Here is a 15,952-nt window from a genome sequence, read left to right as displayed (position 1 = left end):
AACATTTTTCTACTATTAACAAAAGCCGCGCAGTTTAAATTTTAAAAATATCCGCATTTTTTTTGCACACCCTTTAGAAACATATAGTGCCTGAAAAAAAAATCACGCCATATAATACAAATGACCAATGATTGGCCAGTATATTTACATTGATCAATTAAAACTTATACCGGGCTATTATTGGTCATTTGTATTCTATAACGTCACTATAAGCTGAAAATAAAAATAAACTAAATTATATTTAAATATGTTTAGACTCAGATAACCTGTGCTTACCTGGATAAATCAGCTGGGCAGTATGTGGATGAGATAACTGGAAATATTACTTGTACCAATGTTCATAGAGAGCTTCAACTTAATAAGGTAGACTAAAGTAATGGGATGTTTATTTGTCTGTTTGTCTGTATTCTCGCTAGCCGCTGAATCATTGTAGCTTTTTAAAGATCTAGGGTAGGTTTTTAACTAAGTTTTGGGAAGGTAGCTCAAAAGAAAGAAATTACCTCTAGAAGAAAATACACACCATACCCCAACCCCCCACCTCAAATGCCCCTAGAGTTCTAATATAAATCTATCTATTTAAAATGATCTATCTTTCTATCTTAATATGTTTTCTTCCATTCACAAGTAAATAATTATTTGAAGGTCCGGAATTAATTTTGAGCTGAATCATCTTGTTATTTTGTTTACTTGGGATTTCCAACCATTTTTAAGACCACAGTGGGAACACAGTAAAAGTGTCGGGCTGATTATGACGTAACAAAAAAAATAGCCAATGAGAGGCCATTATTGACCAATGGTAAAATTTATAGTGGCCTCTCATTGGCTAATTTTTTTTACGTCATAATCAGTCCGACACTTTTACTGTGTTCCACAGTGGTCAAAAAAATTAACAAATATAATTTTTGATAAATAAGTTTAGTCTAAAATCCAATCCGAATAAAAAATATTTTTATTGAGTAGATTATTAATTACTAGTGGTTAAGCCTAAGTATCTAGGGGCTCTAAAAAGAAGGGAGGAGTCATAAAAATACTCTAAAACCATAAAAAGTGCTATATGAATCTTCTCTACCATGGAGAACTCAATCGGTGGAGTAGTTAGCACACAAAAAGAAAAACCTCACTACTTTATATGATAGGATTCAAGTAAACAAGAATAACTTATAAGAAACTTTAATTTTTTACAAATCACTTGATTAAACAATGACAATTAAATTAAAATGAGTACTTTTCAAGTTTAAAAGGTAATTCCCCTTTTTCATAGATTTATTATTATTTGTTTAGAAGATGTTTAAATAATTTTTTTTTTAAGTAAATCAATAAAAAAGTACATAATACTTTTTTTGTAATGTACATTTTTGTTTTAACTTTTCTACATAAAAATATCATATCATTTTTCACGTGCTTAACAAGGATGACAACATCCATAAAAGCGAAGCTCTGAAACGGTAGAGTGTCATAACTGAATTATCAGAATATAAATATGTATATAAAAGTCGAACGAAACAAAATTATAAGTAAATCTGTTGAACATCTGCTTAAATACAGGATATTATTTAAGAATATACTTACATTTTAGGACTTTATTGTAGAGATGCCTTGCTCATAACAATGTACTTCGTTATAGATTATAGTGTTGCTTTGTTTTCTAACTCGTACCCAACTAATATAGGAATCATCATGCATTGCTTGAAATCGATAGGACAATTCTAACATGTCTATATCAACGAAAATAGATATCCGTTACGGACGGACGGACGTACCGAACCTTCGCTTTTAAAAAGTGCTAAAAAAATACAATTGACTTAAAAATGATTATGCTTTTTTTTTAATTTTAGGTGTATAATAGAATTTCTGCTAGTGAAGACTATTTCAAGAGAGCTATGTTAGGTGATTATTTCATTCTACAAGTAGAATTTATAATTAATTATGTAAGAATAGTCTTATCAATTTCAAATCTGGTTCAAAGATTAGAAACTTTAGGAAATTTCAAAGGAGTTGGTCCAATATAAGGATTAGGGTTGGCAATCAGAATCCGAATCTGGAATCCGAAATCCGGAATCCGTTCAATTTTTGGACAAATTTTGAATTCAGAATCCGAATCCACAATCCGTTATTTTAGTAGCAGATTTGGAATGTTAATTGTTAGGCTAAAATTAGGGTCTTGACTTCTTTTGGTTCAAATATATATTTAATTTTAACAAAGTTAGGTTAGGTTGATTAAGGGTTAGAAAATGGCCGCTGTAGGGTCTCAAAATTGGAGAAAAGCTATTGTGAAAATATGAAAAAACGCAGCTTTAGATTCTTCCCAGTACCAGATAAAATCTAATCCCTTAATTTATTTTTAAAAATGCCTTTTACAATATTGCTAGAATCTGCAATCTGGATTTCGAAAATCCGGAATCCGTCAAAAAAATAAGAATCCGGAATCCAAGGATTAATCCGTTTCTTTTTTAAGCGTTTTTTTTCTAATAATCCTAATCCGGTCCCAAAATTGGACGGATTGCTAACCCTAATAAGGATTTACCATTATTTTATCCAGGTATGGATGAGGACACCACCTGGGAGAATATGGGAGGAATCAAATGGGAGCTTGTGCTGTGTCTCGCCGCTGCTTGGATCATTGTTTGTCTCTGTTTGATTAAAGGTAACTTTAAAATTGTATATTTTCTATCTACAATCCTTTAAATATGGTAGATCTAGATAAATACTAATAAATTTGACCAGTAAGATCACCGTGAAGGAACAGTGCGGCCATATTATGGGTTAGAACGTGTACAAAAAGGCAACTTTTTTTTCATTTCATCCATGTATAAGTTAGATTTCATAAGGATCATTTTTGTCTTTCGTATTATTGTGTCATAAGACTCATCAAGGGTTTTAAATCTATTTTACGTTTTTGAATTAATTTTTTTTGGCTTTTAAATTCCATTATAGAAAATTATAACTTTATTATATGTACTGTCCTTTCATTGAACGATAATAAATTCAATAATTTCAGGTGTACAATCCTCTGGCAAGGTTGTGTACTTTACAGCCCTGTTTCCCTATTTGGTTCTGACAATTCTGCTTATTTTTGGCTGTACTTTAGAAGGTAAAATTAAACAGTATTAACTTTATATGATATTCTAGACACATTAAAACTAAACATAATGCATAACAAGGATGACAACGTCCATAAAAGCGAAGATCTGAAACGGTAGAACAAACGAACCGGAACACTTGTATAGTGTCAGAACTGAATAATCAAATTATAAATGTATAAAAGTCAATACAAAATTGTAAGTAAGTTTATTGAAAAACTGCTTAAAGACAGGATAATTTTAGGTTAATTCTAACATGCCTATATTAACGGAAAAAAAATCTGTTCCGGATGGGGTAACTTAAACAGTAGTTTAGAACACAGAAAGACATCTTGTTACTTTTTTAATGACTAGAGGCCTCTAGGGACACTTGAGGGAAGAGGCTGGGGGGGGGGAGTCGACCCTCAATCAACTTTTAATTTTAGTTTTAGAAAAAGGAAAAGGGTTGGGCCGGATACTTTTTTGGCCAGATACCGGATACTGGATATCCGGCTGTTTTTTAATGCAGGATATCCGGTAATCGGTCGGATATCTGGCTAACGCCGGATATCCGGCAAATTACTGGATATCCGGCAACTTAACCGGATATCCGGCATTAGATATCAGCTGGAAATTTGGCATCTTGATAGTTTTAGTATCAGTTATCCGGCCAAACCGGATATCCGGCCCAACCATACGGATAAAGTAAAAAAGCTTCAAAATAAAGCTGAAACCTAATGGTACAGCAGTTAGCGAGATCCTTCGCTACACACACACACACAAAGACACAGAAACAGATATCCTGTTACTTTTGAAAGGATTATTTTACAAAAAAAAAATCATTATTTATAGGTGCTGCCGATGGAGTTATTTTCTACGTGTACCCAACATATGAAAAATTACAAGATCTTAACAAAGTTCAGGTAATGGAAGGGATAGGTTAATAGAAGATTATTTATTCTTGTCCCCTTGTAAAAGTCAGCCGTTTCTACCCCTAACATTAGGATCTATGTATTCGAAGAGAGAAGGAAGGCCGGGAAGAAAATAGCATACAGCTATCCAAAGGCATAAATCTACAAACAAAGTAACCTAAAGCAAATGTGAAGCTTACCTAAAATGAAGAACCTTATCGGTTCAATAGCTTTTTTAAGCTACAGACAAAAAAACCTTACTACTTTATATAATAGAATATGTTTTATTTAGGTTTGGTCAGATGCTGCTACTCAGATTTTCTACTCACTAGGTAAATAAATCATTTATTTCTCACGTCGGTATCCAAAGTTTTAAAACCACCTTTTCTGAATCTTATGGGTACTTTTATTAGAGTTTGATTGGTTGAATCTAAACTAGTAGTGTCCGAACTTTTTATCCTATTATTTTTATTTGCACAAGGGTGTGATTTTGTTTATAATCATTGTGCATGTGTCAGTTGTCTTATTTCTTCAACTTCATCCAAATTTTAAAACATCGCAACAGTTTTTTTAAAAGTTGAAACTAAATAAGACTAAAATTTGTACAATATTCCCATTCTAAACAATACACCAGCGTTGCTTAGCCGTTTCATTTTAGTGCGGCTCCGGCTCCGGATTTGGCTCCGGCTACGACCTAAAATCAAGAAAAACTCGACATATTTTTTTCCTCACGCCTATTTGAAGGTTTTAAAAGTTCAATTTTTGATAAAAACGGACTTGAAAAACCTAAAAGGGGCATTTGCACATGACAAAACAGAGTTACCAAATTATAGTTTATAAAAAATCTCTTTATTTATCTAGTCCGTAGTCGTAGCCGTTTTTTCACTAAAATTACGGCTCCAGCTCCAGCAAAATATGGCGGCTCCACGGCTCACGGCTCCCGGCTCCGGCTCTGCAACACTGCTTTTTACTGTTATATAACTTCATGGATATAGGAATATGGGCAATAGCCGATATTTTAATCTTCTCCGAATCTTTATATGTCCCAAAGTTCTGAGACAGTGATAGGTAGTAGATTAATTTAACCCCCATTGTACCTTCCCCTCTCCCTGTGTTTTAAACTTTACTATTTCCGATGATTAGATTGAAAATTGGAAATCAAATTTTCTAGGACTTCCATCTTCTCTCCCCTTCAACTTTTTATACCCTTAGACAACTATAGATGGATAGTCAGGTAGATGTTTCTGTCCAGCTAGCATAGTGGGCGGTTTTCCACAAAGTGCCTAGTCGAGCACAGAAACCCTATAACCCATTGTTTTGAAATTAGTTAAAATAAGGTTATGGATGGGTTTTCTTTTAGATAATGGTCAGATTAGAGCTGGATCTTTAAATCATTTTAGTGGTGAGCAAGATCGGGATGAGCCAACTTTCCACCAATAAGACCACAGCATTTTATGAAATGCCGCGCTGTGATTGGCTGAAATTCGGCTCACCCCGATCTGGCTCACCACTAAAATGATTTAAAGATCCAGCTCAGGTTATATTGGGTAATGGGTAGGTTTAGGGCTTTCCTTTATATGTCCTGTGTGGGTTTTTGGATAAAACCCTCCTCTAATTTTCAATTCATTAAAACATAATTAGGGGGGGGGGTGTATTCAGTGTTCGATTGGCGCTTTGAGTGAAAGTACCGCATAGTTCATCATGATTTTACCTAGCTATGATAGATAGTAGTTCATAATTTCATTGTTGTTTCCGTTACTTCAGAATTAATAATGTGCACGAACAACCATCCGACTACTTTGTATAAAAGGGTTTTGGTTTGAATTCCTTAACTTTCTCAGATTCTATCCTATACTTTTATGTTTAACCTTTCCAAAAGTTTGTTTGATTTTCTGGAATTTGTTTACTAGGCGTGTTCCTAGTATTGTTTATAGGATAAAACATACAACAAGAGAGAAAAAGGAAAGACAAAACGAATTAAATAACTATTGACTACGCCCCTAGAGGCCTTATGGGGGACATTTTGAATTAAATAGTGTGGGGAGGGTTGTTGACCACCCCTTAAGAAGTTAGTTTTAAGAAGAAAGAGTAAAAATAACCCCCACCATAAAAAAATCTGGGTTCTAAAAAAAGCTCCACAGAAGAACAATACAAAATTTAAAGAAAAAGACATTTCGGGTGTAAACAAACAAACAAACATCTCATTATTATCAACCGAATGACTACTCAAGGCTGTAGAGAATCTATGCACCATTAGAAATATTTTTATTCTAAAGATTTGCAGCTGCAAATTTGGTATTTATATAACTTATTAATTATTTGCATAATTTGTGGTTTCCCCTTAAAGTATAAATTGATCACAGTAACTCCCACCCTGTTTAACTTATGGTTAGGTTGTATTTGGTACAGAGGTAGCCCCGTATGGGTTAGGAACAAGGAAATATTGGTGTTATTAATGAAGAAATATCAACCTACCTTTATTGTAAATTTTCAAATATTTCAAATATGATAGTAGGATCAGGGAGGGGGGGGGGGGGGTTGGATGGGTCAACAATTGATTTTGTGGAAATCACCGCATAATTTGTTAATTAATTCAATTTGGGTGGGAAACTGCATTTGCTATCCTGCAGATTTTACATTTCATATTTTAAAATTCTAAGTACAAAGCTTTTCTATAATTATTGTCGGTCTGTACGTCCCTCTGTCCACGTCGACTAACTCTTATTGTTAGTTTAGGCATTGGTAGAATCTATTTTAAATTGCCTTTGTAGGATGTTTTTTAGTAAAAAGTATTATTAATAAAATTACTTATCCGTAATTTTTGTTATCTTATAGCTAAATGATTAAAAAGATCCAATTTAAAAAAAAATATGCTTTAGGTTAGCAACATGAGAAACTAATAAGTTTAAACTAAAAAGGACCAAGGAAATCTTCAGTAAAAAAAATGGGGGTCCCACTCCCCAAGACAATAGCCTAAAACCAACAAAGGACCAGTAGGTATATTCCCTGAAGAGTAGAATCCGATCGGTTCAGTGGTTACCGAGATCTTAAGGTACGGACGGACAGACAGACGGACAGACAGAAGGACAGACAGACGGACAGGCAGACGGACAGACAGACGGATAGACAGACGGACATACAGACAGAAATCCTTCTACTTTGTATTATAGATGATTGTTTTTATTTCAGGCCCCTCATTTGGTGGACTCATCACTTTAGCTTCTTATAACAGGTGCAACATTTTAATTTGAAACACTCTTAATACAAATCTTAAATAGGGAAATTATGTAAAAGGTAATTGTATTAAGAAATAATCTAAATTTTCTTTTTTCTTTAGGGGAAAAGGGATATCTTAATTCTTTAATTAGGTTAAAAGCAAACATAAATTACGAGATGGCAGTCATTTTTTCAATTTATCTCTATAATTAGTCAAAAATAATTAAATTTTTTAGGATAAAACTTTTATTGGGGGAAAATATATTGTCCAAATCTTTCTTCGCTCGTATTATTTGATTACTAAATAATGGATATAGTATATATGTATGTGGATATAATGACAGGGGAAAAATTGCAAAGTACATAAAAATTTAGTGCATTATATAAGTAATGATATATCGATTGTCTAAATTTAAACACAAATATCTTATTTGTTTGCTAGAAATTTTTATGTCTGATTAACCATCTATTGGTAATACATCTATTCTTAATCAATTGTTATTTCAGATTCAACAATAACTGTCATCGTGATGCTCTGCTGATTGCCTTTGCTAACTGCGGCACCAGTATCTTTGCAGGAAAATAAAATGTCAACATGTCCTGGATGGCTTCGAAACCGATTAATATCCGCTTGATTAGAACTGGTTTTAAGCTATAAAATCCGCGGACAGCTGTCTATAATACTTTTAGATGAATATCTATTATCTTTTTTCCTAGGGAAAATGCTGGTCCCAAAAGTTTTAAAACATGATCTGTCATTCATTGGATTAATTTTTTGGGTATAAATACATTAAATTAATTGTTTGGTGCCATTTGATTCAAGGTAATTTTTGAAAGTAAAAGTTTTGAGAAATTCAACTCCGAAAATTTTAGGTGGATTTTTTTTGGTTTTACAATTTAGTTATTCCTAACTAACAAAGGAGATTTAATAGTTATTTCTCGCATCGTATTATAAACGGCTTTCCGCGGATATAGAATGTACAATTATGAGATTAAAACTATTTTTTTTTAGTTCCGAGGTGCCGAAGGCACCGGATAAAAAAACTGGTTTTAATCTTAGGGTTTTCTTCTCAGGGATCTTAAGGGATAATTAAAAATCAATCAAAAAATCCTTATACTAAAGTAACAGGATGTTTGTCTGTTTGTTTTTCTGTGTATTTGTACCGAAGGATCTCGCTAACCGGGTATATTTTCATAGGTCCTGGAAAGGTTTATAACTATTTTGGGGGAGGGTACCACCACCCTTCCAAGAGAAATCACAATAAAATCGAAAAAAATTTAAATATTGGCGCTACGTAGAGACATGAATTTAACAGCTAATTGACCATAGACAAATTATTTCTCAAATTAGATATCTAAAATAAAATAAAAACATTTAAATGCCACTAGAGGCCTGTAGGGGCGTAGCCGCTAGTAACTTAATATAGAATGAAATACAAGCTGTGTTATTTGAATGCCACTACAAAGGTCGGATCTACTGCAGTTCACGGTAAAATATTGCTGGTAACGAATATTGCCAATTTTAAAGCCTGCTAGCTGCCAAACGGCTGAACGTACAGATCATACCCGCATACCATTTAAAGCGGTATAAGATGGCCTACAAATAATCTGGAATAGCCAAGATCCAATGATGCACAGGGAAAGCTTTACTAAAGAAAAAAACGCGTAAAATAGGCCTTTTTCGCGCATTTCTATGCACTGCGAAATAATTATGCATTATTGATTTATGGCCATTCCAGATTATTTGTATGCCTTCTTATGCCGTTTAAAATAGTGTGCGGGCATGATCTGTACGTTCAGCCGTTTGGCAGCTAGCAGCCTTTGAAATTCATATATTTTTGGCAATATTCGTTACCAGCAATATTTTACCGTGAACTGCAGTAGATCCCAAAGGTCTAAACGAGATAACATTTACCTAACATTTACAAAACAAACCCAATGCGTACAATGATATTGCTTTACGCATGATTATTTTTAAAGACGCACGTTGTTTTTTTCGTTGGCTTCAAAACTTTGGGAACTTTTTATTGAATTTTGATTGGTTGTCTGCAAACAAATAATATTCAAACTTTACAACTAATAATTATAATCTACAAAAGGGGTAACTTTGTTTATCATCATTGAAGATGCAGTGTATAAATTTATCGTCCATTGTCTTATCACTTAAGATCTCTTTAAAAAGGTGTCATAAATTGTAATCATAATGATTGAAATAACGTTTTATAGAACACAATTAGCGTGTTGTTATCAGGAACAAGGATGACAACATCCATAAAAGCGAAGTACTAAAACGATAGGACAAACGGACACTAACACTTGTATAGTGTCAGAACTGAATAATCAGAATATAAATGTATAAATGTCGAAGCAATATTGTAAGTAAAATTGTTGAAAAACTGCTTGATACAGAATAATGTTTATGGACATACCTAATTTTTAGGACTTGATTATAGAGTTGCTTCGCTGATAATATTGTACTTTGTTGTCCCAGGAATCAGTATACCAAAAATCAGATCAATCGGATTATTAGATCACATGAAAATTTGTTGTTAAAAAGAAAAAAAATCAACATTTTTAAAATGGACGTACGGACATTCTGGTAATGATTATAGAGTTGCTACGCTTTCTAAATCGTACCTGACTACTGGAATCACCATGCAAAGTTTGAAATCAATAGGACAATTCTAACATGTCTTAAGTTAGCGAAAAAAGCTATCCGTTACGGACGGACGGACGGACCGACCCTAATTATAGAAAAGCATTGCTTTTAAAAAGCAAATAAGTCGAAGGTATTAAAGGATAAGACAATGGATGACAAATGTTATTTATTTATTTCCAATGATTATAAACATATTAACCATTTAATAGAATAGAATATTCGGTTAAAACTGGTAGTTTGGAACCAACCAATCAAATATCAATAAAAGTACCCATTGCTTTTGAGCCAACGAATAAGATAACTTGCTTATAAAACTTTGGGTACCAATATAACTTACAACAATCCAATATCCCCTCCCTCCATGATATAAGTTGACATTTGTTGGAACTGATCTTAGGTTTCGTGATCTTCTCAATTATTGGATTCATGGCCAACTCTGCTGGTCTTGAAGTGAGTATTTAATTTTGTACAATCAAAGTAGGATTGGGCCGGATTTCCGGCTATTTTCAATGTCCGGCCAAATACTGGATATTAAAACTATCCGGATACCGGGTATCCGGCTGATTATTAATGCCGTATATACGGTTATCCGATAATTTGCCGGATATCGAACGTTGCCTAGATGTCCGGCCGAAACCGGATATCCGGCATTATAAAATAGCCGGAATTCCGGAATCCAGCACAAAACTAAATCAAAGTCATTCTCTTACTAGGGTGTATGTCCGTTCGTCTGTTTAAAAACAATATGTAATTGTAAATATATAAAATTAAAATTTTATTGAAATCAAAATTTGATATTAAGGGGTTGTTGGGACATTTATATGCCAAAATGTTTTTCTTCTACTGTATTGAACTTTACTGCTTCTATTCAATTCATCCAACTCTTACTCATGAATAGACATGTTTTGTGTTTGTTTTATTTTTAAAGGTGGAGGCATTCTTCCCTAAAATAGTTCTAGGCCTTCCCATGATCGCAAAGAACGCTCATTGAAAATGATAACCAAATCAGTTCAGTGGTTGGCGAGATCTTAATCTACACGCACTCACATACATAGATAGCTAGACAATCATTCTGTTACTTTCAATTAAGAAGGACAGCATCCATAAAAGCGAAGCTCTGAAACGATAGGACAAACGGCCATTTGTATAGTGTCAGAACTGAATAATCAGAATATAAATAAATAAGAGTCAAGAAAACAGTAAAAATGTCTGACTATGACGTCAGAAAAAATTAACAACTAACCAATGAGAGGCCGCTATATATTTTACCATTGTGAATACTGGCTTCTCATTGGTTAATTGTTAAATTTTTCTGACGTCATAGTCAGACACTTTTACTGTTTTCAAGAGTCAAAGCAAAATGTTGAGTAAATTTGTTAAAAAACTTCTTGATACAGGATAATGTTTATGGACAATGTTTTTAGGACTTGATTATGGAGTTGCGTTGCTTATAACATTACACTTTGTTGTCCCAGGAATCAGTATACCAAAAATCCGAACAATCGGATAATTAGATCACATAAAAATTAGTTGTTAAAAAAGTAAAAAATCAACATGTTTAAAATGGACGTACGGACATACTGGTAATAATCAATAGAACAATTCTAACATGCCTAAATTAACGATAAAAGCTATCCGTCTCGGACGTACGGACGGACGTACGGACCGACCCTAATTATAGAAAAAGCTTCGCTTTTAAAAAGGGTAATAATAACTTTTCCCCTAGGTTGAGGACGTGATCAAGGGAGGTACCGGTCTCGCCTTCATTGCCTATCCTGACGCTGTGTCACAAATGCCTGTGCCTCCTCTATGGTCTTTCCTGTTCTTCACCATGTTGATCACATTAGGTGGGTGTTGTTTTGAAGGAGTTATACCTCATTGTATACTAGGTCTCAAGGCACTAAAATACTATCTATGGTATACTATCAACCCTTTGATTACACGACGTTTGTCTTTATTGCCTATCCTGAAGCATGTAACTGAAATGTCTGTCCCTCCACTTGGGTCTTCCATATTCCATTGGAGCTATGGGCGTTTTCATCCTCAATAAATCTTCTAAAACTACTGCCTCTCAAGCACTCAAACCTTACCCGACCCAAATTTAAGAGCGTGTTTTAAAATTTGTAAATATCCTGACGAAAGATTGAGTTTTAATTACTATTTCCTCATATGTATAACGTGACCTTTTTAGAATATACATTAGGATATATAAGTTGGAAGGAATTTTAATGTTAGGGGGAGATTTGAAAACTGCATCAAATTTTAAGGATTTTTTTTATAAAATTCTTTTTTTGTATAATTCTTTATCTAAAAGCGGAAATACAATTTAAGTTAATTAATTTTGACATCTGTGATTGGTGGATTGAAAACTATTTGCGCTCTGATTGGAGAAGCTTAAGTGTCGTTCATCATTTACCCAATTAGAGCGCAGGTAGTTCCTAATCCACCTATCCTATTGGTCAAAATTAATTAACTTAAATTGTATTTCAGCTTTAGTAAAGAATTATACAAAAAAATGAATTTTATAAAAAAAAATCCTTAAAATTTGATTTGCAGATTTTAAATCTCCCCCTTACATTAAAATTCCTTCCAACTTATATATCCTAAAATACATGTTTTGGTAGTTTAGCTACCCTTCTTCACGAAGTGTTAGTCCGTACGTCCATCCGTCTGTCTGTATCTAACTACATGAAAATACTCTAGGTATACTCTAGTATTTTTATTCATATTTCCTGTTTTTTTTGGACATACTTTTCTTTGTTTTATATATTTGTAAATTCTATTCACGTTACTTCGTTTTATTTTCTACATAGGCCACAGTGTGTTAGAGTGCTTTGACTTTTGTGTCAGAATCCAAATTAGGACTTAACAAGAAAAGCAAAGATTATTTATTTAAAATTTTAAACAAGTTTGCTTTTATAAAGTTTTTCATAAAACCACTCCTGAAGGGAGTTGGTTCATGGTCATTTTTATCAGTTGCTTTGCTAAGGTCACGTAAATTCAACCTAAAATAAATCATATATAGAGAGGTTTTATGAAAGACTTTATAAAAGCAAACTTGTTTAAAATTTTAAATAAATAATCTTTGCTTTTCTTGTCATGATTATGCGGTAACTCTTAGTGGATGAAAATTGAACTTGAAATTTTAAAATCTAATTTTCTCAAAAACCGCTGCATTTTAGATTTTATTAAAAAGTGAAATGAAGTTACCTAACCTAGGGTGATGAAATGCACTATGTCCCAATTTAGGTTCTGACACAAAAGTCAAAGCACCTTCAATCTCACTGTGAGGCACTATTAAAATTGAAACAAATTCAAGTTTCTATTTAATGCTATGCCATAGAAACACTATGATATTTGTAACGACAGAAATTCTAGTTTATTTATTAAGAATAATTTTTTTTTTAGTTTACATCTTTACCTACCTCCATTAGTGGTTAAATGGATTGCATGTCCATACATCCACAGGCAATCAAACCTGTATTTGCACGACCTTTGTTTAAAAACTCATAATTGTAATGTATGAAGACGAAGAAAGTCGCTCAAAAAAATTTGACGTATTAAAAATGAGGGATGAGGAGAGGAGGAGTGGGAAAGAAAACCTCTAAAAAAGATATGGATAATCCCACATTTTTATGACGTCACAGGCTGATTTTTTGAGCGACTTTCTTCGTCTTCTGATGTATTGTAATTTATACTTATGCCTGTTTATGTACCAAAGCATTTTAGGGACATAATTTTTTTTTCAGAATACGTATTCTAAATCCATGAAAAGTGATATTTATGTAAACTGTAAAAAAATTTCTCGTATTTATTCGAATCCGGTGGATAGGAACCGGTTCTCATCCATACGAAAAAACTATGTCTAGCATCGTATTATATCCTGCTTTCTACGAATATAAAAATGTACAATCATAAGATTAAAACAAGGTTTTTTTTAGCCCCGAGGCGCCGAAGGCACGGGCTAAAAAATAATTGTACATTCTATATCCGCGGAAAGCTGTTTATAATACGATGCGAGAAATAACTATTTTTGGGCATAGCCCCTTTCGTGGCAACGCCTCTAAAGGGGCGTTTCGTCGTATTTTCACAGTAGCTTTTTATGCCTTAGGGGAAAGCAACTGTAAAATTACGACAAAACGCCCCTTAAGAGGCGTTGCCACTATACCCAATTTAAAATCTGAATTAATCTTAATAATTGTATTTTGCATATTTCAATCAGGTCAAACTGTTTTAACTTATTTCGCTATTTTAAAAAAAAATCTACGAAACTTGAAAGAAAACTATCGTAGTGGTAGAACCCATTCATATGAAATTGCCAACCAATTTTCACTTTTCCATCTAAATGAAAGGAGGGCAGTGTTTCAATAAAATTACGGAAAAACAACAATTAGCTTGTGCATTTTTTTTAGGGATCTAAAGGAATAAGACAATAGCCGATAAATTGATGTACGTCCCCAATAATGATACACAAAGTTACCCCTGCAGTAGATTACAATTAGCGTTTGACACTCAAATTAATGAACCAACCAATAAAAATTTAATAAAATTTAATTTTATAAAAAAAACAATATTGAATGTTTTAGCCATTTTTATTTTTGCTGGTTTATAGTTTAATCTTCGGAAATGGCTCCATTTTCTATCCAATTTTGCCAGGCAGTTTCTTTTACCCAGATTTATCCTTATTAACTTTATATGCGTTCTCAAAAATAAAATACGTTTTGATACAGATAACTTGTAAAAGAAATTGTTATAGATAGATATTTTTGGACTGTTTATTGCACTAGTCCCCATTCCCCAAAGTTTTATGACAGTGTCGGCTTAATAACCGATATTGAATTTTGATTGGTTAGTTCATTACGTTGAGTGTCCAAACGTTTCAACCACTAATTGTAAGTTAAATAATGGGTAATTTTGTGTATTATCATTGGAGATGTACATTATTTATCAGCCATTGTCTTATCTCTTTAAATTCCTGATAATAATCAAGCTAGACTAAAATGCATAATTATCCATAGACACAGTGTTTCGCCCTTTTAGGGCTCATCAGTATGGCTCAATTCATCAGAGTTAATTTTGCACGTGGCGGGGCTTGAACCGGGAACCCTTAGATTACCAGGCCAACACCCTACCCATTGCGCCATTACCCCATGACGAGTAAGGAATGAAATTTCGACCAGAGAGCTCAACCAACTTATGATAAGTTGGGGGCCTTGCACTTATGGCTAATTAGTACAGTTTTTCATTCCCCTGAGAGTGCTCTATAATTAGAATTTCTTTATTAAGAATATTTTTATTTTGAATTTTAAGAAATAATAATGTATTTATTTAGGTTTGGATTCTCAGTTCACTATGACAGAAACTATTACTACAGCAGCCATGGACCAATGGCCACAACTTAGGTAAGGCTAAGAGATAATTTTTAAGGATTATATATAACCTTTTTAGTATTAATTAAATTAAGTAGATATATATTCTTATTTAAGCAGCTTATTGTGCCTCATAAAAAATGACGTCATACAATACAAATGACCAATGATAGGCCATTATTCATTTTACCATTTGTCAATAAAATTGTATACTGGCCTATTATTGGTCATTTGTATTGTATGACGTCATTTCTTATTAGGCACTATTAGCTGCTTTAATCTTTCCTAATCAATCCTTCCTATTATCATTCTTTCCTCTCCAAAATGATTTTATCTATTGATTATTATCTTTTTTTTCTATTTTTTTTGTCTTACTTTATGGCCTGTATGAAAACAATGTGTGAATACACATTACTGCATACTTCCTACTTTTTGGGCAACTGAAATTTGGGAAGATTTTTTTTTTATAAATTAACCATATCAATAAAATTTGATATACAAATGTATATAATACTCCTTTAATTCATTTATTATTGTATTTTTTTTCTATGTATGTACACCCAAGAATTATAAATCTAATCTAATCTAAAATGTAAGGAAAAGGATAATTTAATTCAGCTTGACCTTACCGCGACGTTATACAACAATATTTGGCTATTTCCTCATAGGAAATTTTTTTTCAATTTTGAAAATTTGAGTACACACCCCCTCCCCCCCCCCCCCCCGAAAACTATTTTA

General features: G+C 33.0%; 1 protein-coding gene across 2 annotated transcripts in view; it reads left to right on the top strand.

Annotated features, from left to right (window-relative positions):
- The window catches only part of LOC145313076 (sodium- and chloride-dependent glycine transporter 1-like), a 48,757-nt gene that overhangs the window by 22,728 nt on the left and 10,077 nt on the right, over positions 1–15,952 (top strand). For both annotated transcript variants that reach the window (XM_080152337.1, XM_080152338.1), the window contains 11 exons: positions 256–363; positions 1,836–1,887; positions 2,540–2,644; positions 2,999–3,091; positions 3,912–3,982; positions 4,263–4,302; positions 7,160–7,202; positions 7,694–7,765; positions 10,244–10,295; positions 11,572–11,692; positions 15,178–15,247. In XM_080152337.1, coding sequence (XP_080008463.1) covers positions 256–363; positions 1,836–1,887; positions 2,540–2,644; positions 2,999–3,091; positions 3,912–3,982; positions 4,263–4,302; positions 7,160–7,202; positions 7,694–7,765; positions 10,244–10,295; positions 11,572–11,692; positions 15,178–15,247 — 827 coding nt within the window. The remainder of the gene's footprint in view (positions 1–255; positions 364–1,835; positions 1,888–2,539; positions 2,645–2,998; positions 3,092–3,911; positions 3,983–4,262; positions 4,303–7,159; positions 7,203–7,693; positions 7,766–10,243; positions 10,296–11,571; positions 11,693–15,177; positions 15,248–15,952) is intronic.

Source organism: Acartia tonsa, chromosome 3 (assembly GCF_053477335.1).
Source record: "Acartia tonsa isolate MP-2025a chromosome 3, ASM5347733v1, whole genome shotgun sequence".
NCBI classification, from domain to species: Eukaryota; Metazoa; Arthropoda; class Copepoda; order Calanoida; family Acartiidae; genus Acartia; species Acartia tonsa.
This window is presented reverse-complemented; position numbering and strand designations above follow the sequence as displayed.